Source organism: Panthera uncia, assembly GCF_023721935.1.
Source record: "Panthera uncia isolate 11264 chromosome A3 unlocalized genomic scaffold, Puncia_PCG_1.0 HiC_scaffold_11, whole genome shotgun sequence".
NCBI classification, from domain to species: Eukaryota; Metazoa; Chordata; class Mammalia; order Carnivora; family Felidae; genus Panthera; species Panthera uncia.
In genome coordinates this window covers 85820676-85846883 of record NW_026057578.1, presented here as the reverse complement: position 1 = coordinate 85846883, position 26208 = coordinate 85820676, and the positions used below count along the sequence as shown (strand labels likewise).

Genomic DNA, 26208 nt, shown 5'->3' with positions numbered 1-26208 from the left:
GGTGTGAGACAGTGAGGACACAAAGGCTATGGGTCTCGGGCACACTGACCAGCAACTAGGTGGGGAAGAGAGAAGCGGGGAGAGCAGAACATGTCTCAGGTTCTGACAAGGATGCATGGGTGGCTGGTGGTGCCATTCACTTAGAGAGGGAGCAGAGAGAGGAGTGGAGTTAAGACGGCGGAGAAGTAGGGGGACCAGGATTTTCCTCGCCCCTCAAACACAGCTGGGTTGACATCAGGTCCCTGGGAACACCCGGAAAATCAATCTGCGGAGTGTCAGAAGGATCTCCACAGTTGGAGGGAGACAGCTTGGCAGGACTGGGGTGCATGTATGTGAATTGGGGGAGAGAAAACAGCAAAAGCCCGGAGGGGAGGGAACCCCTTCTGTGCAGAGACAAAAGAGAGAGAAAGAGAGAGGGCGAGTTTGCCCAAGAGGAAAACCTCTCCAGACCATGCACTGGGAAAAGAGAATTCCAGAGAGTACCAGTTTCTGTTTTGCAAACAGACTTAGGAGCTGAAACTCAGAGGTTCCTAAAGTGAGCGACTTTCTCTGGAGTAGAGCCGGGAGCCGTGTGTGCGCACTCCTGGGCCAGAAGGAGCCCACCCTGGGGGCGCTGTAGCCATCTCAGGGGTACACTAGGAGAGAACAGTCCCCTTCCTTGAGTACTTTGGGAAGAGGGTTTATTGCCTCCTCAAGGACAAAAGGCTCTGCAGGTGCCAGCCAAAGGCCTTTTATCAGCAGGGCTGAGTGGCCTACGCCAGAACAGGGGCGGGGCGGGGGGGGGGGGTCCTTTAACACATCAGGTTTTGAATCCCAGCTGAGCCCCTAGGAGGCACAGGAGACTGTGGAGCAGGGCAAGCCTACTGCCCCTGAGCAACGTGGTTTGAGACACCCAGTCCGGGGTAGAGAGACTGGGGTGTCACCATTTTTCTCCCCAACACCAACACGGTGGGGCTTCAGGGAGCAGCACAGCAGCCCCCAGTGGAAGCAGGATCTGCTTACACCAATCCCTGCCCCTCCATGCCTGCTAATTGCTTCTCTACCAGGGCGGGACTGACACTGACCCACCCAGCCAGCCTCCCCTCCAGACCAGAAGAGCCACTGGTCCCAGGAACCAACAGACAATTGGTTTTTGTTTGTTTGTTGTTGTTGTTTTTGTTTGTCTGTTTTTCTTTTCTTCTCTTTTCTTTTTCTCTCTATCCTCTTTTTCTTTTGGAATCGGATTCATAGTTTCTGATTTGTTTTTGGTCAATTCTTACTGTGTGTGTGTGTGTGTGTGTGTGTGTGTGTGTGTGTGTGTGTGTGTTGTTTGACCAGGCATTTTTACTCTATTCTTTTTACACATTTTCTTTCTCTTCTTTATTTTCCTTTCTCTTTCTCTGGATTTAACCTTATAGTTTTTTTAATGTTTATTTTTTGAGAGAGAGCACAAGCAGGGGAGGGGAAGAGAGGGGGACAGAGGATCTGAAGCAGACTCTGCACTGATAGCAGTGAGCCCAACATGGGGCTCAGACTCACAAACCACAAGATCATGACCTGAGCCAAAGTTGGGCACTCAGCAAACTGAGCCACCCAGGTGCCCCATAGCCTTATAGTTTTTTGATTCTCTGTTTGGTCTTCTTTTCTCCCCTTTCATTTTTCTCTCTTTATGGGATCAGGGTCCCGCCTTGCTTTTTCCTTTTTTTCCAGGGTTAGTTCAACAAACAAATCACAGCACACCTGGTGGAAGGTCCAAACAATCCACCACTACGAGCAAGGAAGAGCTTTGCAGAGGACAGACCAGTGGAATAGAGCAGCCAAAAGGCAACAACAGAGTGCATGCAACATACACCAAAAACACTTCCTGAAGTCGCAGCCCTGGACAGTGTATGACCCCTTTTTAATATAATAGTACTCGCAGGTACAGGACACATAGCAAGCTATTAAAATATGCAAAGGACAGAAATTAGCCAAAATGACAAAACAGAAGAATTCTCCCCAAAAGAAAATTTAGGAAGAAATCACAGCCAGAGAATTGCTCAAAACAGTTTTAAACAATATATCTAAACAAGAACCTAGAATAACAATCATAAAGCTAACAGTGGGGCTTGAAAAAAGCATAAAAGACAACAGAGAATCTATTGCTACAGGAATCAAAGACCTAAGAACTAGTCATGATGAATTAAGAAATTCTAAAATGAGTTGCAAAATAAACTAGATATGGTAACAGCTAGGATGGAAGAAGCAGAGGAGAGAATAGGTGAAATAGAAGATAAAATTATGGGGGTGCCTGGGTGGCTTGGTCGGCTAAGTGTCTGACTTCGGCTCAGGTCATGATCTCACGGCCCGTGAGTTCGAGCCCCGCATCAGGCTCTGTGCTGACCGCTCAGAGCCTGCAGCCTGTTTCAGATTCTGTGTCTCCCTCTCTCTCTGCCCCTCCCCCTTCATGCTCTGTCTCTCTCTGTCTCAAAAATAAATAAACGTTAAAAAAAAAAGAAGATAAAATTATGGAAAATGATGAAGCTGAAAAAAAGAGGGAAAGGAAATTACTAGATCATGAGGGGACAATTAGAGAGCTAAGTGATTCCATGAAATGAAACAATACCCATATCATAGTAGTTCCAGAAGAAGAGGGAGAAAAAGGGCAGAAGGTTTATTTGAACAAATTATAGCTGAGAACTTCCTTAATCTGGAGAAGGAAACAGACATCCAAGTCCTAGAGGCACAGAGAACTCCCCTCAAAATCAACAAAAACAGGTCAACACCATGACATATCATAGTGAAACTGGCAAAATACAAAGATAGAGAATTCTGAAAGCAGCTAGGGACAAATGGGCCTTAACCTAAAAGGGAGGCATAAAAGGGTAGTAGCAGACCTATCCACTGAAACTGGGCAGGCCAGAAAGGAGTGGCAGGAAATATTCCATGTGCTGAATAGGAAAAACATGCAGCCAAGAATCCTTTATCCAGCAAGGCTGTCATTCAGAATAGGAGAGATAAAGGCTTTCCCAAACAAAAACTAAAGAAGTTCATGACCACTAAACCAACCCTGCAAGAGATCCGAAGGGGGACTCTGTGAGTACAAAGTAGCAAAGACAACAAAGGACCAGCGACATCGCCACAAGCATGAAACCTACAGATAACACAATGACACTAAATCTGTATCTTTCAATAATCACTCTGAATGTAAATGGACTAAATGTCCCAATCAAAAGACATAGGGTATCAGAATGGATAAAAAAAAAAAAACAAAAAAACCAAGATCCATCTATATGCTGCCTACAAGACACTCATTTTAGACCTGAGGACACCTGCAGATTAAAAGTGAGCAGATGGAGGGGTTCCTGGATGGCTCAGTTGGTTAGGCATCCAACTCTTGGTTTCAGCTCGGGTCATGATCTCATGGTTTGTGGGTTTGAGCCCCACATTGGGCTCTATGCTGATGGTGCAGAGCCTGCTTGGGATTCTCTCTCTCTCTCTCTCTCTCTCTCTCTCTCTCTCTCTCTCCCTGCCCCTCCCACATCTCTCTTTCTCAAAATAAATAAAAAATAAAACCTTTTAAAAAATAAATAAATAAAAGTGAGGGGATGGAAAACCACCTATCATGATACTGGACATCAAAAGAAAGCGAGAGTAGCCATACTTATATCAGACAAACTAGTTTAAAACAAAGACTGTAACAAGAAGTGAAGAAGGGCATTATATCATAATTAAGGGGTCTATCCACCAAGAGAGCTAACAATTGTAAATATTTATGCCCCAACAGGGAGGAACCCAAATATATAAATCAATCACAAACATAAACAAACTTATTGATAATAATACCATAATTGTAGGTGACTTTAATATTCCACTTTCAGCAAAGGACAGATCATCTAGGCAGAAAATCAATAAGGAAACAACGGGGGTGCCTGGGTGGCTCAGTCAGTTAAGCATCTGGCTCTTAATGTCAGCTCAGGTCACGATCTCCCGGTTCATGGGTTCAAGCCCCATATCAGGTTCTGCCACTGACAGTGCAGAGCCTGCTTGGAATTTTCTCTCTCTCCCTCTCTCTCTCTCTCTCTCGGTTCCTCCCCCAATTGTGCACTCTCTCTCTCTCTCTCTCTCTCTCTCTCTCTCTCTCTCTCTCTGTCTCACACACACACACACACACACACGCACACTCTCTCTCTCTCTCTCTCTCTCAAAATAAATAAATAAACTTAAAAAAATAAGGAAACAATGACTCTGACTGACACATTGGGCCAGATGGATTTAACAGATATATTCAGAACTTTTCATCCAAAAGCAGCAGAATACACATTCTTCTCAAGTGCACATGGAACATTCTTCAAAAGAGATCACATACTAGGTCACAAAACAGCCCTCAACAAGTACAAAAGGATTGAGATCTTACCATTCATATTTTCAGATCACAATGCTATGAAGCTTGAAATCAACCACAAGAAAAAAATTGGAAAGCCCCCAAATACATGGAGGTTAAAGAACATCCTATTAAAGAATGAATGGGTCAACCAGAAACTTAAAGAAGAAATTTAAAAATACATGGAAGCAAATGAAAATGAAAACACAAGTCCAAACCCTTTGGGATGTAGCAAAGGCAGTCCTAACAGGAAAATATACCACAATTCAGGCCCATCTCAAGAAGCAAAAAAGGTCCCAAATACACAACCTAACCCTACACCTAAAAGAGCTAGAGAAACAGCAGCAAAGAAAGCCCAAAGCCAGCAGAAGAAGGGAAATAACAAAGATTAGAGCAGAAATAAATGATACAGAATCCAAAAAACAGTAAAACAGTTCAATGAATCTAAGAGCTGGTCTTTTGAAAGAAGAAAAAAAATTGATAAACCCCTAACCAAACTTCTCAAAAAGAGAAAAGACCCAAATAGATAAAATAACGAATGAAAGAGGAGAGATCACAACCAACACCACAGAAACACAAACAATTATTAGAGATACTATGAAAAATGATATGTCAACACACTGGACAACCTGGAAGAAATGGACAAATTCCTAGACACCCACACACTACCAAAACTCAAATGGGAAGAAATAGAAAATTTGAACAGACCCATAACGAGCGAGGAAATGGAATCGGTTATCAAAAATCTCCCAACAAATAAGAGTCCTGGGCCAGATGGCTTCCCAGGGGAATTCTACCAGACATTTGAAGCAAAGTTAATACTTTGCACCTGGGTGGCTCAGTCAGTTAAGCATCTGACTTCAGCTCACGTCATGAGTTCACAGTTTGTGAGTTCGAGGCCCGCATCAGGTGAGCTGGAGCCCCACTTTTCTCCCTCTTTCTCTCTTTCTCTCTCTCTGCCCCGCCTGGGATTGGGATTCTCTCTGTCTCTCTCTCTGTCTCTCTCTCTCTCTGCCCCTTGCTCACTTGCACCCTCTCTCTCAAAAAATAAATAAAAATAAAGCAGAGTTAATACCTATTCTTCTCAAACTGTTCCAAAAAATAGAAAAAGAAGGAAAGCTTCCAGATTCATTCTATGAAGCCAGCATTACCTTGATTCCAAAATCAGACAAAGACCCCACTAAAAAAGGAGAATTACAAGCCAATATCCCCGACGAACCTGGATGCAAAAATTCTCAACAAGATACTAGCAAATCAAATTCAACGGTACATTTAAAGAATTATTCACGATGGCCAAGTGGAATTCATTCCTGGGCTGCAGGACTCATTCAATATTCGCAAATCAATCAATGTGATACATCACATTAATAGAACAAAGGATAAAAACCTTATGATCCTGTCAATAGGTGCAGAAAAAGTATTTGACAAAATGCAGCATCCTTTCTTAATAAAAACCCTCAAGAAAATCGAGATGGAAGGAACATACTTTAACATCATAAAAGCCATCTATGAAAAGCTCACAGCTAATAGCATCTTCAATGAGAAAAAAATGAGAGCTTTCCCCCCTGAGATCAGGAACACAACAGGGATGTCCACTGTCACCACTGTTGTTTAACATCGTGTTGGAAGTCCTAGCCTCAGCAATCAGAAAACAAAACAAAATAAAAGGCATCCAAATTGGCAAGGAAGAAGTCAAACTTTCACTCTTCACAGATGACATGCTACTCCGTTGGAAAACCCAAAAGACTCCACCAAAAACCTGCTAGAGCTGACACATGAATTCAGCAAAGCCGCGGGATATGAAATCAACATAGAGAAATTGGTTGCATTCCTATACACCAATAATGAAGCAACAGAAAGAGATATCAAGGAATTAATCCCATTTACAATTGCACCAAAAACCATCAAATACCTAGGAATAAACCTAACCAAAGAAGTAAAAGATGTGTATGCTGAAAACTATAGAAAGCTTAAGAATGAAATTGAAGAAGACACAAAAAAATGGAAAAACATTCCATGCTCATGGATTGCAAGAACACATTTGTTAAAATGTCGATACCACCCAAAGCAATCTACACATTCAATGCAATCCCTATCAAAATAGCACCATCATTCTTCACGGAGCTAGAACTAACAATCCTGAATTTTGTATGGAACCACAAAAGACCCAAAGTAGCCAAAGTAATGTTGAAAAAGAAAACCAAAGCTGGAGGCATCACAACCCCAGACTTTAACCTATATTACAAAGCTGTAATCATCAAGACAGTCTGGTATTGGCACAAAAACAGACACATATAGGGGCACCCGAGTGGCTCAGTCAGTTAAGCATCTGACTTCGGCTCAGGTCATGATCTTGTGGTCCATGAGTTCAAGCTCTGCATTGGGCTCTGTGCTGACAGCTCGGAGCTTGGGGCGGGCTTAGGATTCTGTGTCTCCCTCTCTCTCTCTGCCCCTCCCCCACTCGTGCTCTGTCTCTCAAAAATAAATAAAGCTTAACATTTTTAAAAACAAAAACAAAAACAGACACATATATCAATGGAATAGAATCAAAAACCCAGAAATGGACCCACAGATGTATGGCCAACTAATCTTCAACAAAGCAGGAAAGAGTATCCAATGGAAAAAAGACAGTCTCTTTAGCAAATGATGCTGGGAGAACTGGACAGCGACATGCAGAAGAATGAACATGGACCACTTTCTTACACCACACACAAAAATAAATTCAAAATGGATGAAAGACCTAAATGTGAGGCAGGAAACCATCAAAACCCTAGAGGAGAAAACAGGCAGCAACCTCTGTGACCTCAGCTGCAGCAACTTCTTACTTGACATGACTCCAGAGGCAAGGGAAATAAAACCAAAAATGAACTATTGGGACCTCATCAAGATAAAAACTTCTGCACAGCAAAGGAAACAATCAACAAAACTAAAAGGCAACTGACAGGGGGACACCTAGGTGGCTCAGTCAGTTGGGCGGCCAACTTTGGCTCAGGTTATGATCTAGCAGTTTGTGGGTTTGAGCCCCACGTTGGGCTCTGTGCTGACAGCTCAGAGCCTGGAGCCTGGTTCAGATTCTGTGTCTCCCTCTTTCTGCCCCTTCCCCACTCGTGCTCTGTCTCTTTCTCTCTCTAAAATAAATAAACATTAAAAAATTTTTAATAAACAAATAAATAAATAAAAGGCAACTGACGGAATAGAAGATATTTGCAAATGACACATCTGATAAAGAGTCAGTATCCAAAATCTATAAAGAATTTACCCAACTCAACACCTGAAAAACAAATAATCCAGTGAAGAAATGGGCAGAAGACATGAATAGACACTTCTTCAAAGAAGACATCCAGATGACAAACAGACACATAAAAAAAATGCTCAACATTGCTCAACATCAGGGAAATACAAATCAAAACCACAATGAGATACCACCTCACACTGGGCAGAATGGCTAAAATTAACAACTCAGGAAATAACAGATGCTGGTGAGGATGTGAAGAAAGGGGATCTCTTTTGCATTGTTGGTGGGAATGCACACTGGTGCAGCCACTCTGGAGAACAGTGTGGAGATTCCTCAAAAAATTAAAACTAGAACTACCCTATGGCCCAGTAATTTCACTACCAGGAATTTATCCAAAAGATACAAAAATGCTGATTTGTAGTGGAGCAAATACACCCCAATATTTGTAGTAGTGTTATCACAACAATAGCCAAATCACGGAAAGAGCCCAAATGTCCATCAACTGATGAATGGATAAGAAGATGTGGTATAGGGGCACCTGAGTGGCTCAGTTGGTTAAGCATCTGACTTCATCTCAGGTCATGATCTCGCAGTTCATGGGTTCAATCCCCTGCTCATGCTCTGTCTCTCTCTCTCAAAAATAAATAAACATTAAAAAAGGGGAAAAAAAGAAGATGTGTTATATAAATATACAATGGAATATTACTTGGTGATCAAAAAGAATGAAATCTTGCCATTTGCAACAACATGGATAGGACTGGAGGGTATTATGCTAAGCAAAATAAGTCAGTCAGAGAAAGATACATATCATATGGTTTCACTCATATGTGAAATTTGAGAAACTTAACAGATGAACATAGGGAAAGGAAAGGAAAAATAATATAAAAACGGAGAGGGAGGCAAGCCATAAGAGACTCTTAAATACAGAGAACTGAGGTTTGATAGGAGTGGAGGAAGGGATTAAATAGGTGATGGACATTAGGGAGGGCATTTTTCGGGATGAGCACTGGGTGTCATATGTAAGACATGAATCACTGGGTTCTACTCCTGAAACCAAGACTACACTGTATGTTAACTAACTTGAGAATAAAAAAATAAACTTTAAAAATTTTTAAAAAAGAAAGAGAGCAGAGAAGAGAGGAAATGCGGTGTTCTGGACTCCCAGAGAGAGAGAGACAGGCTGTCTCTGCCCATGAGTCAGGTGACAAGACTTACTGTAAGAAGCTTCCTGGCAGCTTAAGATTGTGCAAGCAGCCTTGATTATTCAACAAGTATGTATCGAGAACTTGTTCTGTTTTGGGTACTCGGTTGCCACTTCATTAGACTATCCATCGTACAAAGAGCATGATAAAGATTCAAAGTATCAGGACAAAACCAGAAGGCAATGGCAACTGAAAGGAGAAAAGATAGCCCTGGCTTCCGCTGAAGGAAGATCTGCTTTACTTGTCAGCACAGATACCCTCTTACAAAAAGGAGGGTAGGTAGATATACCGGCTGTGATAGAATGTACTCTGAGAGGGGTACTCTTTAAACCCAACAGGCCAATTAGAACTGGGGACTATACCTGAAATATCTATGACAAAATGTTAACATCCTTAATATATAAAGAGCACTTGCAACTAATTAAGAAAAAGACAACCCCCACAAAAAACTGGGCAAATTAAAAAGCAATTCAGTAAGAGGGGCACCTGGGTGGCTCAGTCAGTTAAGTGTCTGATTCTTGATTTCAGCTCAGGTCATGATCTCACAAGTTCGTGGGATTGAGCCCTGAATCTGGCTCTGTGCTGACATCACAGAGCCTGTGAGACTCTCTCTCTCTCCCTCTCTCTCTTCCTTCCTTCCCTCTCTCTCTGTCCCTCCCACCATCCCTCCCTCTCTCTCCCTCTCTCTCTCAAAAATAAACTTAAACTTCTTAAAAAAGCAATTCAGTAAGACATAAATGCAAGTAAGTAATAGGTAATAACATTGAAATATCACAAATACTATTTGAACCTAAGAAATGGTTAAAGATGATTGTTAAAGCATGATAATGTTTTGTGTTAGCAGGATTATAGGGAAAAAAGTTTCATACTCAGCTAATGAGAGTGTAACACTGGTATAGATGTTCAGGAAAGCAATTTGGGAAATGCAGCAAAGCCTTACACGCATCTCTCTAACCTCTGACACAGACAACAGCAACGCCACTTCCAGTGTTTACCCAAAGGGAATAATTAAATATGTTAATAAAGATTTAATCAACTGGGGTACCTGGGTGGCTCAGTTGGTTAAGCGACTGACCTTGGCTCATGTCATGATCTCATGGTTCGTGGGTTCAAGCCCCACATCGGGCTCTCTGCTGTCAGTGCAGAGCCTGCTTTGGATTCTCTCTCTCTCTCTCTCTCTCTCTCTCTCTGCCCCTCCCTGTGCTCTCTCTCTCAACAATAAAGAAACATTAAAAAAAAAGTTTAAATGAAACAAAATAAAATAAAATCAAGCTTCACTGAAGCATTAGCACAGCCATTTAAAAAAAGATTTAGGGGCGCCTGGGTGGCGCAGTCGGTTAAGCATCCGACTTCAGCCAGGTCACGATCTCGCGGTCTGTGAGTTCGAGCCCCGCGTCAGGCTCTGGACTGATGGCTCGGAGCCTGGAGCCTGTTTCCGATTCTGTGTCTCCCTCTCTCTCTGCCCCTCCCCCGTTCATGCTCTGTCTCTCTCTGTCCCAAAAAAAAAAAAAAATAAAAAAAAAAAAAAAACGTTGAAAAGAAAAAAAAAAAAAGATTTAATCACTAGGATATTTCTCACAGTGACAGTATAACTTAAGACACGGATATAAATATAAAAAATTTGATATAACTGAAATATACATCAATAGGGGGTTGATGAACTGAATTAGCGTGCACCCATGTAATAAAATACTATGCAGACATTTTAAAAAGACATGTAAAGGATTATTTACTGACAGAAAGATGCCCCTGGTTCATTGTCAAGTGAAAATGTAAACATTCAAACATTTGAAAAAAGATATCTGAGATGGGATTATCTCTAGAGAGGAAGGCAAGGGATCTGGGAATTGTGATGGAGGGGTGAGACTGGCAAGGTTCTGTTCCTTGTCCTGGTAATACACACGGATAGTCCCTTCCCCATTTATTCATTAAAGCTGGGTGTCTCAACCTTGTCACTATTAACATTTGAGGCTGGATAACTCTTTCTTATGGGTATTGTGGGCCAGTCCTATACACTGTAGGATATTTAATAGCATCTCTGGCCCTTTCCCACTCGGTGGTAACAACCCAAAATGTCTCCAGACATTGCCAAATGTGTCCTGAGGAACAAAATCACCCCCAGCTGAGAACCAGTACATTAAAGCATACATTTACATTGTATGTACTTTACATGGGTGTTAAATCTCCCACCTAAAAATTGCTTTTTTGAAAAAGAGGAAAAAAGAATCTTGGATAACTGATAACAAGTTGATTCAAAGTACCTGGATTTGGGGCCATTCATTACTTTTGCCTCATATATTCCTGCAATATATCCTTTTTAAGATTTTTATTTATTTATTTTATTTTGAGAGACAGTGCACACGCGCTCAAATTGGGGAGGAGCAGAGAGAGAGGGGAGAGAGAGAGAGAGAGAGAGAGAGAGAGAGAGAGAAGGAGAGAGAGAGAGAAAGAGAGAGAGAGAATCCCAAGCAGGCTCTGCACCAACCTGGAGATCACCACCTGAGCCAAAATCAAGAGTCAGACACTTAACCGACTGAGCCACCCAGGCACTCCTATAATAAATCCTTTTTTTACACTGAGTATGCATTATGTTCACAAAAAGAAAATAGAAGGTTATTTCAACGCTTTAAAACCACTTTATAATGTTTAAAAAGCCAGATTCAGAGAGCCCTGCAGCCCACATTCCCTATACAGCTGAGGCACACCAGCCCCTAAGAAGTCTTTCCACCTTCAGAAGTTTCTATAAGATCCCCCAGCCTCCTGCCCAGACCCTAGAGACCAGCCCCCACCTCTGTGCTCCCCCACCCCCACAGGAGACAGAAGGGTGGGAAGGAGGAGAAAGGGAGAGGGGCCCACTAGAGAGACATAGGAAGGAAGAGAGGCCCTGACAGGATGAAAGAAAGGGAAGGAACAGTAATGCCTGGGTGAAGCAGGGTAGAAATTCACCAAGCCAGGTCACAGGAGAGCACACCCTCAAGGAAACATGTCTGAGCTCCAAGGGAAGAGGGATCTGGTTTTGCTTTTGGCTGTGTCCCCAGCACCTTGATTAGCACCAGCACATACTAGGTGCTCAATAAATATTTGTTCAGTGAACTAAGTGCATGAATGAAGAGGCATAAATAATCACATTAGCCAGTGGAAAATGGGTAGAACAGAAGAGAGGCACAGTCGTCAAATGCTATAGGAAATGAAGCCGTTCATTCATGCAGATAATCTGTCAAACCTATCTGCCACAGCCCAGGTACCCATGGTAGTTTTAGTTAACTAATTAGTTAATTAGTACAGAACAAAGGAATGATAAGTATTCATTAATAGCCTCCACCCTGAACCCATGAGAGAGGGAGAACCCATGAGAGAGGACCCAGAAAGTGGCCTCAGAGTCCAGCCTCCCAGAGCTCATGGTCTATTTCGGGAGGTAGGTCCTGAAATTACATCCGAGCCTGGAATGTCCTGGGAACAACTGCGGGGAAAGTGGGGCCGGCCAGGCCCATGCATTTGGGGCTGCAAGTGGGAGCCAAGCAACCAGTGCAGGCTGGTTTCTCTGCAAGCAGGCCACAGTGCCCTCTGTGCCATGAGGGGATCAGGCTCTAGGCTTCTCACCCCACTAACTGCACATCTGAAATGTTGGAGAATTTTTAGAAACACCTATATCTGGGCCCCTCCTCCAGAGATTCAAGCGAAGAGGGGATAAGGAGGTTGGTAGCGGTCTTTTTTAAAGCTCTCCACGTGTTCTGTTGTGCAGCCAGGGTAGAGCACCCCAGCCTAAATGATCTGTAAATTCTGGGTCTGATTCTAATGGCCTCTCTCCCTAAGTGTCAACTCAGCCATGGACTGCAGTATGAATAGCCTCTGGGGTGGGAGTGGGGGAGGGAATGACATTAATTTCACATTTCACCACATCTCACATCAATTTCTCTTAGAGTGTGGTTCCAAAATGTTCTGCAGCAAGTAGATGTTAAGCGCTGAGTCTAAGACCTCTTGGACCTTGCTGGATCAGAATCCAGAGGATTCTCAGGCACAGCAAGTATGAGGACCACTGGCCCAGACTGCATGAGGCTTCAGGCACATCTGAAGGATGGTCAGAGCCTGGGCCAGAAAGCACACGAACACTACAGAGAACTGCTTTGTGCTCAGCACTGGGCATCCTGATAAATAGGACAGGCTGCTGCTCTCAAGCAGTCACAGCATTCTAAGCATGGATCTGAGTGCTGGGCACAGGCTGGCTGGGGTGAGCACTCTAGCAGACCTAGTAAGGTGCTGTACACACAGAGAGAAGAGACTCACTCGTGAATGCCAGCGGAAGCCTGGGTGCCTTCTTGGAGAAGGTGGCATTGCAGCAGAGCTTTGAAAAACAATAGGCTTTGAACAGTTGGAGATGTTACATTCTATTATATTTCCATTTTGCTAGGAGTTTATCAATGCAAATAAATAGTAAAGCATCACAAGGGTGGGGGGGGTGTGAATACTGAGAGGACAGCCGCTGAATGGGGTACCTGGGCCAGGGCAACAGCCAACAGGGGCCTCAACATATGTGGTCACCTTCCTGACCCAACGGCACTGCCCACTCCAAGAACTTCCTGCCATGACCACTGACCTGGACACATGGCTTCCCCAGGTTTCCATTTCCTTACCTGCAGAATGGAGAGATTGGGAGTTACCACAAGACTGTTCCAGAACCAGAGGGAAAGAGCTGTGAACAGATCCCAAAGCATCCAGGAGACCTAGGCTTCTCTAGGCCCCTGGTCTCAAGACCCTTACAGGACTTCTTTTCCAGCCAGAGGTGGACCCACAATTTCTATAAGGGAATGGCTTAGGCAGATGAGCTAGTGACCTTGTCGTGAAGTTGCATTTCATAGCAGGCATCCAGTAATGTCACCAGCTCATGAAAAGAGCAAAGCTTTCCAAAATGCGTTTACTTACATTTTTCAAAAGAGGGATAAAATGTAAACTGTCCCATAACAAAGAATAAATGTGAGTATTTCTCACTTTGCCAAATTGTGTCTGCCATCTATGGTCATTATTAGTTTGAGGAGCTTGGAGTCTGGATGGAGATCCTGGCTCAGAGCTAAAGAGCCCCCTGGTGCCCTCACTGTTTTCAAATCTCAGGAAAACACCGGCCACTTTTCCCTCTACTTTTGGTAAGAGAGAAACCAAAAATAAATTTATCTTTCTTTGCAGAACTGGGGTCCTGACTCACAGCCATTGTTCCTTCTCTTCATTTTAACATATCCTTCCTTTTCTCTTTCCCCCTCTTGAGACACCTCCTCCCATGAGAATGTCTACCTTAAAGGGGATGGGTTAAGGGTACATGGTGAGAAGGGGGGTTAGGAGTCCTTTGTTGCTCCAGAGAGAGAGAGAGAGAGAGAGAGAGAGAGAGAGAGAGAGAGAGACCCTCTCTTGTCTAAGCACCTCATGTAGATGCTTAGGCTCTTTGAATTCTGAAAAACATCCTTGACACCGCTCAAAATTCTGGCGTCAAGGCCATATCGCTCCTATTTTGTTCCTTTTCTTCCCAATTGAGGCATGGCGGATTCAATATGGCCAGTGTTCAATAAAGACGGGCGAATGAATGAATGAATGAATGAACGAAATAAAGACACAACTTCAAAAGCACACCATCTACACGCCCAGTTTGTAAGCGATCCTGATTCCACTCTCTGTTCTGCACCCATCTTTCTTTTCTCACCCTTAGCCTCACTGCCCGGTAAAGGGTTCTCACATCATACCTCCGGGAACGGGTCTTAGAAAAGTGGCAACTATTACATACTATAGCACTTTCCGTTTTCCAAAACTGCAGAGCACTATGGTATTTATTATGCTCTGGTTCATCCTCGTCGCCCTCCCTGCAGGGCTGAGATTTCTGTCCCCGTGCCCTGGGCTAGGGTTAGTGCCGGAGCCGTGGCCGCAGATGCGGCCGCGCGCGGAGGGTCGGACGGCGCGGGCGCGCGGGTGCCGCGGCCAAGGGGCTCTCACCTCGGAAAGTCAGGCTGGCGACCGGGTCGCTGCGCCGGTCCTTCTTCACACTGGGGAGGTTGCTGGCCCTCACCAGCAGGCAGCACAGCATGGTTGGGCCGCCCCGGGCGCGCAGAGGCACGCGGGCAGGACGGGAGCGGGAGCAGGGGGCCCGGGCACCAGCGAGCGAGAGCCCGGCACCGCGGCACCCGCGCCAGAGGGGAGCAGTCGCCTTCGCTGCGTTTCCGCGAAGAAGTCCGCGCGCCCGGCCGAGGCCGCGGGGAGGACACAGGACACCCGCTGGGCGGACCGTCCCACCCCCGCCCGGCCCTAGCCCCCGCCCAGGCCCGCCCCGCGGGTGGCGGGCGGGGCGGGGCTGGGGTCAGATGGGCGCCGGTGGCTGCGCTGGTCCCCCTCGGCGGATACCCGCCCCGGGCCGGGAACGGAAGCGGCGCTGACGCGGAGCGCACAGCTGAGCCAGGCGCCGGCGACTCGAGCCCGGCGCTCTGCCCGCCGGGGCCGGAGCGCACCAGTGCCGACCTCGCGGGAGGCCGCGGCTCTGCACCCCGCTGCGCCCAGCCAGGCTCCGCACGCCTAGGACGCCGGGAGACTGGGGAACGAGCGAAGGCGGGAGGAGGGGACATCCGGCCGCAGGAACGCGAGAGTCTGCGGAAAACTACCAGTTGCAGCGAGTGTGCGGAGCGGCGGGGCGACAGGCTCCAACCCGAGCCCCCGGCTCCGCGCCGCCCGACCAATTACCCGCCCGCGGTGCCCAGGCGGCCGTTCTGGAAACACTCCCGGACCGGCCCGAGCCCTCGCGAACCCGCCCCTCAGCTTCTCCAAGCAGTCTGGGGTCGCTCGTCTCCGTGCGCTGAGGTGTTTAAATTATATTGCGTTCCCTGAAGCACACCGATCCACACGCTGCCCACTCGGTCCCCCTGCCACCGCCTCGACAGCAACCTCCAGGCCCCCTCGCCCCCTACAGGGGGGAGGAATTGAGTTTAGCGCGAGCCTTGAGTGCTTGTCAGGTCCTTTGCAGCTGGTGGACTTCTCGACCACGGGAGCCCTGGCTTCTCATCTCTACACCCTTACACCGCAGCACCTAGCACGGGGCAGGACACTGCCCCTCCGCCACCTCCTCACTGGTCCTTAGCCTAAATTCAGTGACTAGTCATCATTCTGCCGCAAAACCTCTCAACTCGCTTTCCCCTCTCTTATTTAGAGGCTCCAGCATTTTTCATGTGGGTAAACCATAACCTGGTGAAATCCAACTCTGCTTACTCCACCCTGCACCGAAGATGTTGGAGAATCACAGATCTAACCTGCCCCCACCACTTGATAACCGTGACTCCTGACTCAGGTGCACCCTGACTGCTACCCAGCAAGCAATCTTTCCACAGTCTCTTCAGAGAGGACTGTCATACTTTCTCCCCAAACCTACAACACGCCAAGCCACCCTCACTCTGTTTGCTTCCTATTTACTGAGTACAGAACTTCCCCCAGGCTCCCAGGCTCCTAACCCCCATCAGCATCTGTGCCCAAATCCTTTGCCTTCTCTCCCATTTTTAATTGTTTTTCATTTTATTTATTTTGAGAGAGAGAGAGAGAGAGAGAGAGAGAGAGAGAGAGAGATCGCTTGGGGGAGAAGCACAGAAGGAGACAGAAAGAGAATCCCAAGCAGGCTCCATGCTCAGCGCAGAGCCCGATGTGGAGCTCAAACTCACCAACCGTGAGATCATGACTTGAGCCCAAACCAAGAGTCGGAAGCTCAATGACTGAGCCACCAGGTGCGCCAACCTTCTCTCCCATTTTTTATGAATGAAACATCTATACTCCTAAGACCGGCTGGACACTTGGGCACTGGATCCCACTCCTTCAGTGACAAGTCTGAGGCTGTCTTCTCCCCAACCTTAAAGGTTGCACCTTTTCTAGCTGGCTGGGGACTTCCTCCGGACTCTCCCACTCTCCCTGGGTGACCCCACTACCTTCATGATGAGGTGGACACTTGCTTCCTCTCCAACATTCAGACCTCCTTCATCCCTCTTAGCAGAACGCAGCTGTTCAGGTATGACCCCCCAGGCCCAGCTCCAGGTAGATCCTGATCTATCTGAGCCCATCTCCTGGCAACGGCTCTTGCTTTAGCACCAGACATACGTCCTGAGTTGTTCTCCAGAAGGGATGGGCTTTTACTCCGGAAACGGACAAGCCCAACTCCCTCCCCTGATTCTTAAGAATAAGGGAGCATGAGGATCCCATTGGCCTACCATCTCTAGGATGCAGCAGACACCTGTGGCAGCAGACCAGAGAGAAAAATGGTCTGCCTGGGTCTGAGATGACTCTGGAGCTGTACGCTGTAAATGCACAGAACCCACCATGTCTCTGGATCCTACTGGGGCCTAGTACTCGATGGGAGTTCCCTCCAAGGGGGCATGTATTGTGAGGGAAGGTCACCCTAAGACTGTTAATTATTAAAGCCTACTTGAGGCAAGAGCTCACTTACTTGAAGCTTAAATCTTCCTTGCTGACACCCATGACTTTGGTAGCATCTATGTGCCCACAGTATCCAAATGCCTCCACTGAGGCATTTTCTCTACTACCCTCTCCTGCCTGGGCCACTGCAGGGGCCTCCCAGCTGGTCACCTCTAGTCCATTATCTACACTGGGGCCAGGTGATCTTACGACAGATATGATCAGGCCTCAAAGGCCTCCCTTGCTCTTGGGATGAAGCCCAGATCCCTCACCTCCACCCACTGAGAAAGGCCACTCCACCCCTCACTCTCTGAGTCCCAGCTCCTATGGCTTCTCAGGTTTGGGAACGTGCTGAGCTCTCTTCCAACTTGGAGCCCTGCCGTCTCCTCTGCTTGTGAACGCCTTCCCCTCTCTCTTTACAGGGCAACCCCCATGCATCCTCAGGCCTCAGCTTACATATTGCATCCCTGGGGAAGCCGTCTCTGACATCCTGGCCTAGGATGGGTCCCTCTGGCAAACAACTGGACAGCCGCACTTTTATTCTTGGCATTCATTGCAATTATAAGGAATAACTGTGTAATTACCTGCTCGAGGTCTAGCTGGATGGTGGGGTCAAGGAGGGGAGAGACCAAGGACATCTCAATCGGCCAGGTATTCCCAGTGCACAGTAAGGGCCGGCCTGCGGTTGGCGAAGTGGCCAGTGGACTTGGTTCCCCAGTGTCCTTTCCCCCGCATGAGGAGATTAAGCCAGTGGTTCTCAAAGAGGGCAGTACTGCCCCCTGGTGGAGTTTTGGATATGATGATTTGGAATATTTTTTACTGTCCCAGTGATTCCAGGCTGTGTTCCTTTCCCCCAGCTCGCCACACCCCGCCACCTCCTCCTGCTTGAATCCATCAGAGGTAGCACAGGAAATCTGTAGGGGCCATATCAGATATTTCCAGGGGAATATTCCAAAGGACTCGTACATACAAACATTTGGCTTGTGTCCCAGCAACAGGGGCTCCACACGTCTGTTCTGTAAACCAGAAAAGCAGCAGCTGGTGGCCTGAGCCCCAGACACTCCCTGAGGCCCCTTTCCCATTCCAACCTCCAGCTTCCCAGCCTGGCTGCTGTTCGCTGCTTCCTGATGAGATAACTGACTGTTCCTTTGGAGACATCATAGTGCAGCCTCGTCCTAAAGGGGGCTTCCTCCCAAAGGGACTTGTATCAGGAATGGAGTTCTCATGGACAGCCAGCTGGGCCCTCAACTTGTCGCCTTTCTATATGTTCTCCCCTTCTTCTACAGAAATGTTGCACAGTTTTACCTGGACACATGGCCACCCAAATAGAAACTAGATACGGCCTCACAACTAGATATGGCCATGAAACCAAGTGATGGCCAGCAGGGTATGAGCAGAATGTACAGAACTGTCTTGATGGTATCCTTATAGGGAAGAGGCACGCCTGCCTGTGCTGTGATACAGGTTGTGATGGTGAAGTCACCAACCATGTTGTCAAGGGGACCCCCAGGAATAGCAGAGCAACAAGACAGGAGGATCTGGTGCTAGACAGCCCTGTGGGTCAGAACCTTACCGGCCAGAACTGCCTAAACATCAACTAGGAGGTAAGTGAGAGAGACTATCGTGTTCACACCACCATTAGTTAGGGCTCACTAATAGCCAGGTTTGCACCCCACCTGAAGCTCAGGTACGGGACAGCTCCTCAGCACCCCAGACTACCCCAGTACCTCTGTGAAGGTGGTAGGGCCAGCTTAGGAGCCACTGAGAGGTAGCAAGGCGGTGAGGGGACCTGTTTTGAAGCTGAGTCTGCATAGCAAGCCCGGACTTTACTTAAGATGTCACGTTAACTGCAACAACATTTCAGGGCTGATAGAGATGAGGAGGAAGGGACTAGAGTTCTCCTCGATTTGCCTCATTGCCCCATCGGTGTATTCACAGATAGGTGCTGACTGATAATCCCAAGAGAGAGGAGACTGGCTGTCTGTTATCCCAAGAGCCCAGGACTAAGGTCTCCAAGATTGAATGAAACACCGTGCTTCACACACTGTCATTGGTGTCCCCTGGGGGTGCATTCGGCCTGCAGACCTATTGTCTTTGAGCAACACAATGTTTTATAACAAAATAATACCTTAATTAAACATCAGGAGGTTTCTCCTACAAATCCGAATTTATAGCTTCTCTTGAAAAATCAGAGAAGCTGGCACATGGGCCCAAATTCTCTGCCTGACAGTGCCTATCTGGCACCTGTGCAGTGAGCCGTGCACTCTCAGCTCACTCCACTTGCCACCACTTACCCAACGTGCATGTGCTTTTCCTTCTGACCTCATCTTAGTTACACCACCTCCCAGGCTCCCCTAAGTGTGTGTTTTTGGTCCCTGACCTCTTCTGTCACCTATTAGGGGTCCTACCTCCCTGTCGGTCGAAGAAGAGGTACTTCTAACTGAGATTCTTCTTGTTGCTGGAGTTGGGCCGACTGGTATCTTCTGGCTCAGGTCTCTCTTTTTACCAAGGCCTGACGTGGGGTGACCAAGAAGCAAACACACCTTGCCCCTCTGCTCAATGATACCAACCTTGAGATGAAGACTCTGCCTATGAATTTACAGGATTCCTTCAGGGCACAAGTGTCAAGGTCCAAGAACTTCCAAGAGTATGGACGGTCCAAGGCATCCTTCTGCCCTCTCCCCTCACATTCACTGAAGGATACGTGCTCCATTGATAGCCCAATCCAAAGCTGGGACTGAAAGGGCACCTGTGTATCCACCAAGGGTGTAGAATGTACAGGCAGCAGTGACTCTGGCCATGGCCATGATCATGTGAATTCCTGGGCAGAACCATCTTGTAGTGGGAACAATCAGATGGTCCTGGGCCTCCATCCCAGTCCACCCTTTTCTAGCTGTGTGACCCGAGGCATGTGACTTGATCTTTGAGAGTCTGCTTCCACTTCTGTGAAATCGAGAGAATGATACTTCACAGAGCTGTTGGGAGGATTCAAACTGAACGATAGCCCTTCCGGCACAATGGCTGGCACACAGTAGGTTACAGTAGATGTTAGCACTCTACTGGCTAAATTTCATTCTAATGAAGCAATTTGGAAAGAGATTAGCATACAGATAGCTGAGACTGAGCATGACTTTGACCTGGGGAGAGGCACCGAGAAGGTTTGTAGGCTTGAAGGGTCACCAGAGGAATATTTGTCCCAAGAAAGACCTACCACCACGGTGATAGCCATGGCCAGACATCAGGCAGGTGGACAAATGCCTTCAGCTCAGAAGGGGCTGCTCCAGAGTGGGCAGCCAGAGGAGATAGGACCAGGGTCCCTTGAGGCAGAGGGGATGGCCACTCACCACTGAGCCCCTTGTGCCCAGTGTGATGCAGCTGATGATAGGAATGACCAGGCAAAAAAGATAGTGACAGTCTTCTTGGATGTGTGAAGTGATTTCCTTGTACATGTACAATGCATGTTAACTATAATAATTATTATAATAAATATATATATATATAATCATGTATAATATTAGTAATAATAGCTAGTATGCATTGAGTGCCAAGAGACTATGTCAAAGAGACTGGACTCCAGGGTGTGAGCAGACCTGGGTTCAAATCCTGCCCCTCCACCTTTTACTGCTTGTCTCTTGAAAATCAAAGGTAATTATGACCCAAAGGAAATCGTGAAGCGGTGAAAGATGGAGCTCTGGAGCCAGATTGCATGAGCTCGATTCCCAACTCCACTACTTACCAGTGTATAATGTAACCTCTTTGTGCCAGTTTTCTCATCTGTAAAATGGGGGTGATATTTGCTATTATATATGGTTGCTAGGAGGGTTAAGTGTTTACATACAAGTGCCTGGTACAAATTATAGCTGGAACATGATGTAGCTCACGGTTAATGAGTTTTATTTAGAACAGTGCCTAGCACCTACTAAGCTCGGTATCAGTTAAATATGTCTCTTTCAAAGATTATTTTTTTGAGAGTGACAGAGCGCAAGCAGGGGAGAGAGAAAGAGAGAGACAAAGGATCTGAAGTGGGCTCTGTGCCAACAGCAGAGAGCCCAACGCTGGGCCTGAACTCAAGAACCAAGATCATGATTTGAGCCAAAGTCAAATGCTTTGACTGCGTCAAAAGCTGAGCCACCCAGACGTCCCTAAATATGTCTCTTTCAAAGGATTGTTATGGGGTTTTAAAGAAACAGCAGCTGAAAATGGTACATTGTTTGTACTTAAATGAATGCCCATTCTCTCTCCTTGTGATGAATGTACATTTTCAAAACCAGAATCCTCCATCTATTAGTCATTTGTCTTATATTGTGTGCCCTGCAGCCTTGCACTGCCCCCTACTTTGACTCAGCCCCATGCCAGGTACCCCAAGCATCCCCCCACCCCTCCCGTGCTGGCTCAGGCTCATGGTGCCTGGGTGTGGGCAGCACATGGTATGCTTATTCATGAGCCATGGATGCTGAGAACAACAGAGGGCAGTGAAGAGGGGGGTGGGGGTGAGGATGGGAGGTGCTTTATGACCCTGTATGACCTTGGCCAGGCCCTTGCACTTCTCTGGGCCTATTTGTTCATCTCTAAAGAGGAAAAATATCCCTGCCTTTTGGCCTCACAAAGCTGCTGTGAGCATGACATGAATTTATGTGTGCACAGAGGAGGTGTCATTATGGGATATTATAATCAGGTAGCCAAAGGAGGAGCTTTATGGGCCCAACACCTAAAGGGTCTGGCTAACTGGTGAGGGACTACTCCCCAGAAGGGTGTTTGGCTCTGAGTAGTGATAGTGTGTCCCTGAGACTGGGGCCTTCTGTGTAATCATTTGCCAACTTGGCTCTGGCTGGGAGAAGGAGGGTGAACAGGCCTGAATGCGGCAGGGAGGCCAAATTTGGACTTGGGTTAAGAGCAGGGACAGTGCAGGAGGTGGAATGTGTCCAGGGCTGGGGGAGGGAGGGACTGCATTCCCGGTGACTGGGAGTGTGGGCTCACCAGCCCCCTCTGGGGGCACTCACTGTCAGCGCAGACAGGCTAGTTCCTTTCTCCCAGGGAAGGGGAGACCACCCAGGGGAGCCAGGCAGCAGGCAAAGGGCAAGGCTGCAGACTGACATCACGCAGGTGGGGGGAGGGGCGAGTCAGGGACACCAAGGGAGGATGACGGATGCGGGATGGGGAAGATGGCCCCACAGACAGCCCTTGGGGTTGAAATAATGACAGGAGAGGAGCCACACCAGCAGTACTCCTGTGGGTAAAGCACTTCAGGGGTTAGAAAGTGTTTCCCCATGCATTATTCATTCTTTCCTTTCTCCTACTAGGGTTCAGGGCCTGGCATGGGTAGGGGAACCATGAATTATGAGACAAGTGTGTGTGTGTGTGTGTGTGTGTGTGTGTGTGTGTGTATTAGGGGTGGGGGAGGGTGGGAGAGGTTGTGATCAGGGAAGGAAAATCTGGTTCAGGCTGAATGGACACCAGAGGAGACAAGACCCCTGAGAACACAGGCAGGGCTCCATGGTGGCCCCCCCTTGAGGTTCTTTTATGCACTGGACAGCTCTAGAGGGTGCCATTTGCAAAGCTTGTTCAGCCCTTGGCCTAGGGCACTGTGATGGGGGCTAGGGCACTGGAGCAAGAGGCAGCTATTCAAGCACAGGGTTTCCCCCTCCCTCCAAGATGACAGTACCCTCCTTCCCCTCAGCTAGGGGGATATTCACGGTGGGTATGATGCTCCCTGCAGCTGAGCAACTAGGAGCCCTGGGCCCTTCGTGAGGCTGCTGGCCTGGCCTGACGTGCCCAGTGCTGAGGATGCAGAGGAAGTGTGGAGGCCCCCCTTTTGTGCCTTTGTCTTTCCCCTGGAAACACCTGGATAAATTTCATTTCCGGAGAAAACTGTGGGAAACTGGTGGAGAACAGGTCAAAACAACACGTTAGCAAAAAAAACAGCTGTAGTGTCACCTCCCACTCCCCTTCTATCCCTCCTCTTGGCTCAGGCTGCTTTCCAGGTCACAGGCTCATTCAGTGAGCCCCAAAATTTCACATCCAGGAGTGTGTGTGCACATGCACCTGTTCTGACATGTCTTTGTGTGCTGTGGTGGACACACGCCTTCTTTCTCTGAACCTCTACCCCTTGGAACATCACAAATGTCATATGCAGTCCTGGGTGTACATGTGTCTCGGAACACGTATGTACATAGGCATCGGGCGTCTGGGAACAAACAGGTATATCCAGGAACTCACGAAACTGAAAAGGGAGGTCTGTTGGATGTTATGATTTCTGAGGGCCTGAGATGAAGCCAGGTCTCTGGAGAGAAGGGAAGTGACAAGTAATAGAGACTGAGAACAAACCCACTGGGTTGGGGCTGGGGGCTGGACTCTCATACCCTTGGCTTCGGTCCTCCCCCCCCTCCCCCCATTGGCTCTAAACCTAAAAACCCAGCGGGGTAGACCACAGCTCTGGCTTGACTGTGAGGGCAGTCCCAGGAAGCAGATTGGGCCTGGTCCTCACTTCCTGGAGAAAAAGTTCAGTCATGACCATGGGAAGACTTTACTGTGGGAGGTCCCAATCTGATAGGGGAGTAGGCTCCTCTGTTCAAGGATGATGAAGATACCACTCCCCAGATACCACTCCCCAACAAGCTCCAGTCCGGTGGGAGGGGAGGGGAGAAAAGAGAAAGTTCCTAGAGGCTGGTGCTGGTGTCAGCCCTGCCAGCTGCTAAATTTCTCCCATCCTGTGCGGAAAGCCAGAGTAGGATCCCTGGACAGGAGAGCGGTGCCTCTGCCCCCAGTGGCCGCCTGCCTGCCAGACCAGCCTGTGATAGAGAGCAGAGGCCTCGGAGAGCAGCCAGGCCCAGACCCGGGGAAGACAGCAGGGCTATAAATAGGCCTGGGACCCAGCCTTCGGTGGAGAGGAGGAGATCCCCGCAGTACAGTGCGGGAAGACCTCTGCTAAGAGACCCAGAAGAGTGAGAGGAGAGGTGCTGGCCCCAACTTCCAGGCCCACTTTAGCCCCAACCTGGGTTCAGCTTCCAGGATCCAGAGAAGCGCTGCTCAATCACCTCACTCATTGCCTCAGTTTCCCTCTGGGTCGCCCCTTTCTGAGGATGTGTGTCTTTCCAACACTCAAAGTCAGTCTGGCTGGGGCGTGGAATCTCTTCTCTCCCATCCCCGTGCCCTCTGGGTGGAGGTCTGAGGTGTCCCCTCTCTGACCACCCCCCCTTCCCTCCGCCCGGCGGGGATGCAGGCCCCTCCTACCTGCAAACACCGCTGAGCAGTAGGCATCGCTGATATCGGTGTCTGGGGTGTGGACGTTCTCGGCGTAGAGGATGAAGACTCTCAGCATGACTGGCGCGAGAAAGGGCCCCGTGCGCCCAGGGCGCGGAGAGGGCTTGAGAAGGTCGTGGAGGATCTAGGCGCAGCTCGTGGGTCTCCTCACTGGAGAAGGCTGGAGGAGGGAGGCCGTTTGGGATCGCTGGCTGCCGGCTCAGATCTTCTGCTCTTAAAGAGGAACAGGCCAGCCCCGGGCTGCTCCAGTGGGCTACACGCGGTCCTCGCACCCTCTGCGCTTACCAGCTTGTCAGCAGGCGCTCTGAGAACTGGGGCTTCTGCTCATCTTCCACCCCCGCCGCCCTACCCGGCTCGGCCGAGCTGTAATTCAATGCTCCGGCCGCAGACTCTCCCAATGACAAGGCATTTTGCACCTGGCTGGGGAAGAGCGGACTGGGCGGCGGCCGCGATGGCGGAGGGCTGGCCCAGGGCTCAGGACGCCCAGCGCAGTCCAGATCTCGCTCCAAATGGGAGAAAGGCTCTGCCCCTCCCCCGACCTTCCACCCCCGGCCTCACTCCTCGCCAAGTCTGTCGCCTCCTCCCGACGCGGGGATTTGAGCACTCCCGGTCGGCCGGAGTCAGCGGGCCGCTCTGAGGACCAGTTGGGGAGCAGGCGCAGGGACTGCGCTTTCCCGAGAAGCCAGGAGCTGAGGAATTTCATTGACCGACCTGGTCTAGCTGCCTTAAAAACTCTTGCTTACCGCCCCCTCCCCCCCACTTTCTGGCTATAAAAGCAATATCTGGTACCTTTAACACAAAAGCATAAAAGAAAGAAATCTCTGAGTCTGAAAAAAATAGTATTAACATTTGGAGATTTACCAATCCAGGCTTTTCCCTCTTGAGTGTGTGTGTGTGTGTGTGTGTGTGTGTGTGTGTAAATTAGAGCATTTATTATATTTCTGAGATCAATGTATATGCAGTTCTGTGCACTGCTTTTTCAGGTAACATTTTCTTGCATCATTATTCATTTTTCATAGACAATTTTTTCAACAGCTACATACTTTTGTATCATATGAATGGACTAGATTTACAAAACTTTCCCATTGTTATACATCACTATCGTAACAGTGAGAAATACTTTTTTTTTTATATATAAAAACTAGGATATAACCCCATCTTGAGCCCCTTGTGCTAGTTCCTTAGATTGGATTTTCAGCTTTGGAATGATAAGGTTGCAGGACATACTTTTTTTTTTAGGTCCTAGTACCTATTGCTAAACTGCTTTCTGGGAGCTGTGTAGATCCACATTCCCAGCAGTTGGGTGACTCACCTTCTAAAGAGGGCCACTCTGATGGGTGTGCACCTGTCAGCAAAACTTCTCTCCCAGCAACCCATGGGGGTAGCACACACACCCAGGGCAGGAACAGATTGCTGGGGCTTTTTGCCCCACGGGTGGTAAGAGTGGGAGCAACCCTCCCTGAAAGGTCTGTAATTTTAGGATCAGGACAGCAAACATTTCCTGCAGCAACCTGTGTCTCTTCTTTTCTTTGCCTCTAGCACACTATGTGGTTGGGGAGGAGGGGGAAATGGGGGTTGAAATTCAATCATTCATTTAACAGGCGTGTATCAAGTCTTACAACATGCCAGGACTGTCCTGGGTGATGGGGACACAATGATGAGCAGAAGTGGCATGGTGCCTGTTATGGGCTGAATTGTCCTCCCCGCCCCCCCTCCCTGCCAAATCCATAAATTGAAAATCTGTATGT

At 48.0% G+C, this 26208-nt stretch overlaps 1 protein-coding gene across 8 annotated transcripts in view; it reads right to left on the bottom strand.

The window, feature by feature from the left end:
- Positions 1–25190, bottom strand: part of DYSF (dysferlin) — a 224604-nt gene extending 199414 nt beyond the window's left edge. For 3 of the 8 annotated variants that reach the window (XM_049651671.1, XM_049651672.1, XM_049651673.1), the window contains exon 1: positions 14753–15089. In XM_049651671.1, the coding sequence (XP_049507628.1) occupies positions 14753–14843 (91 nt within the window). In that variant the 5' untranslated portion in view covers positions 14844–15089. Of the gene's footprint in view, positions 1–14752; positions 15090–24430 lie in introns of those variants that run through there. The other 5 variants (XM_049651675.1, XM_049651676.1, XM_049651678.1 and 2 more) reach the window with 3 other exon arrangements.
- Positions 25191–26208: the final 1018 nt, after the last annotated feature.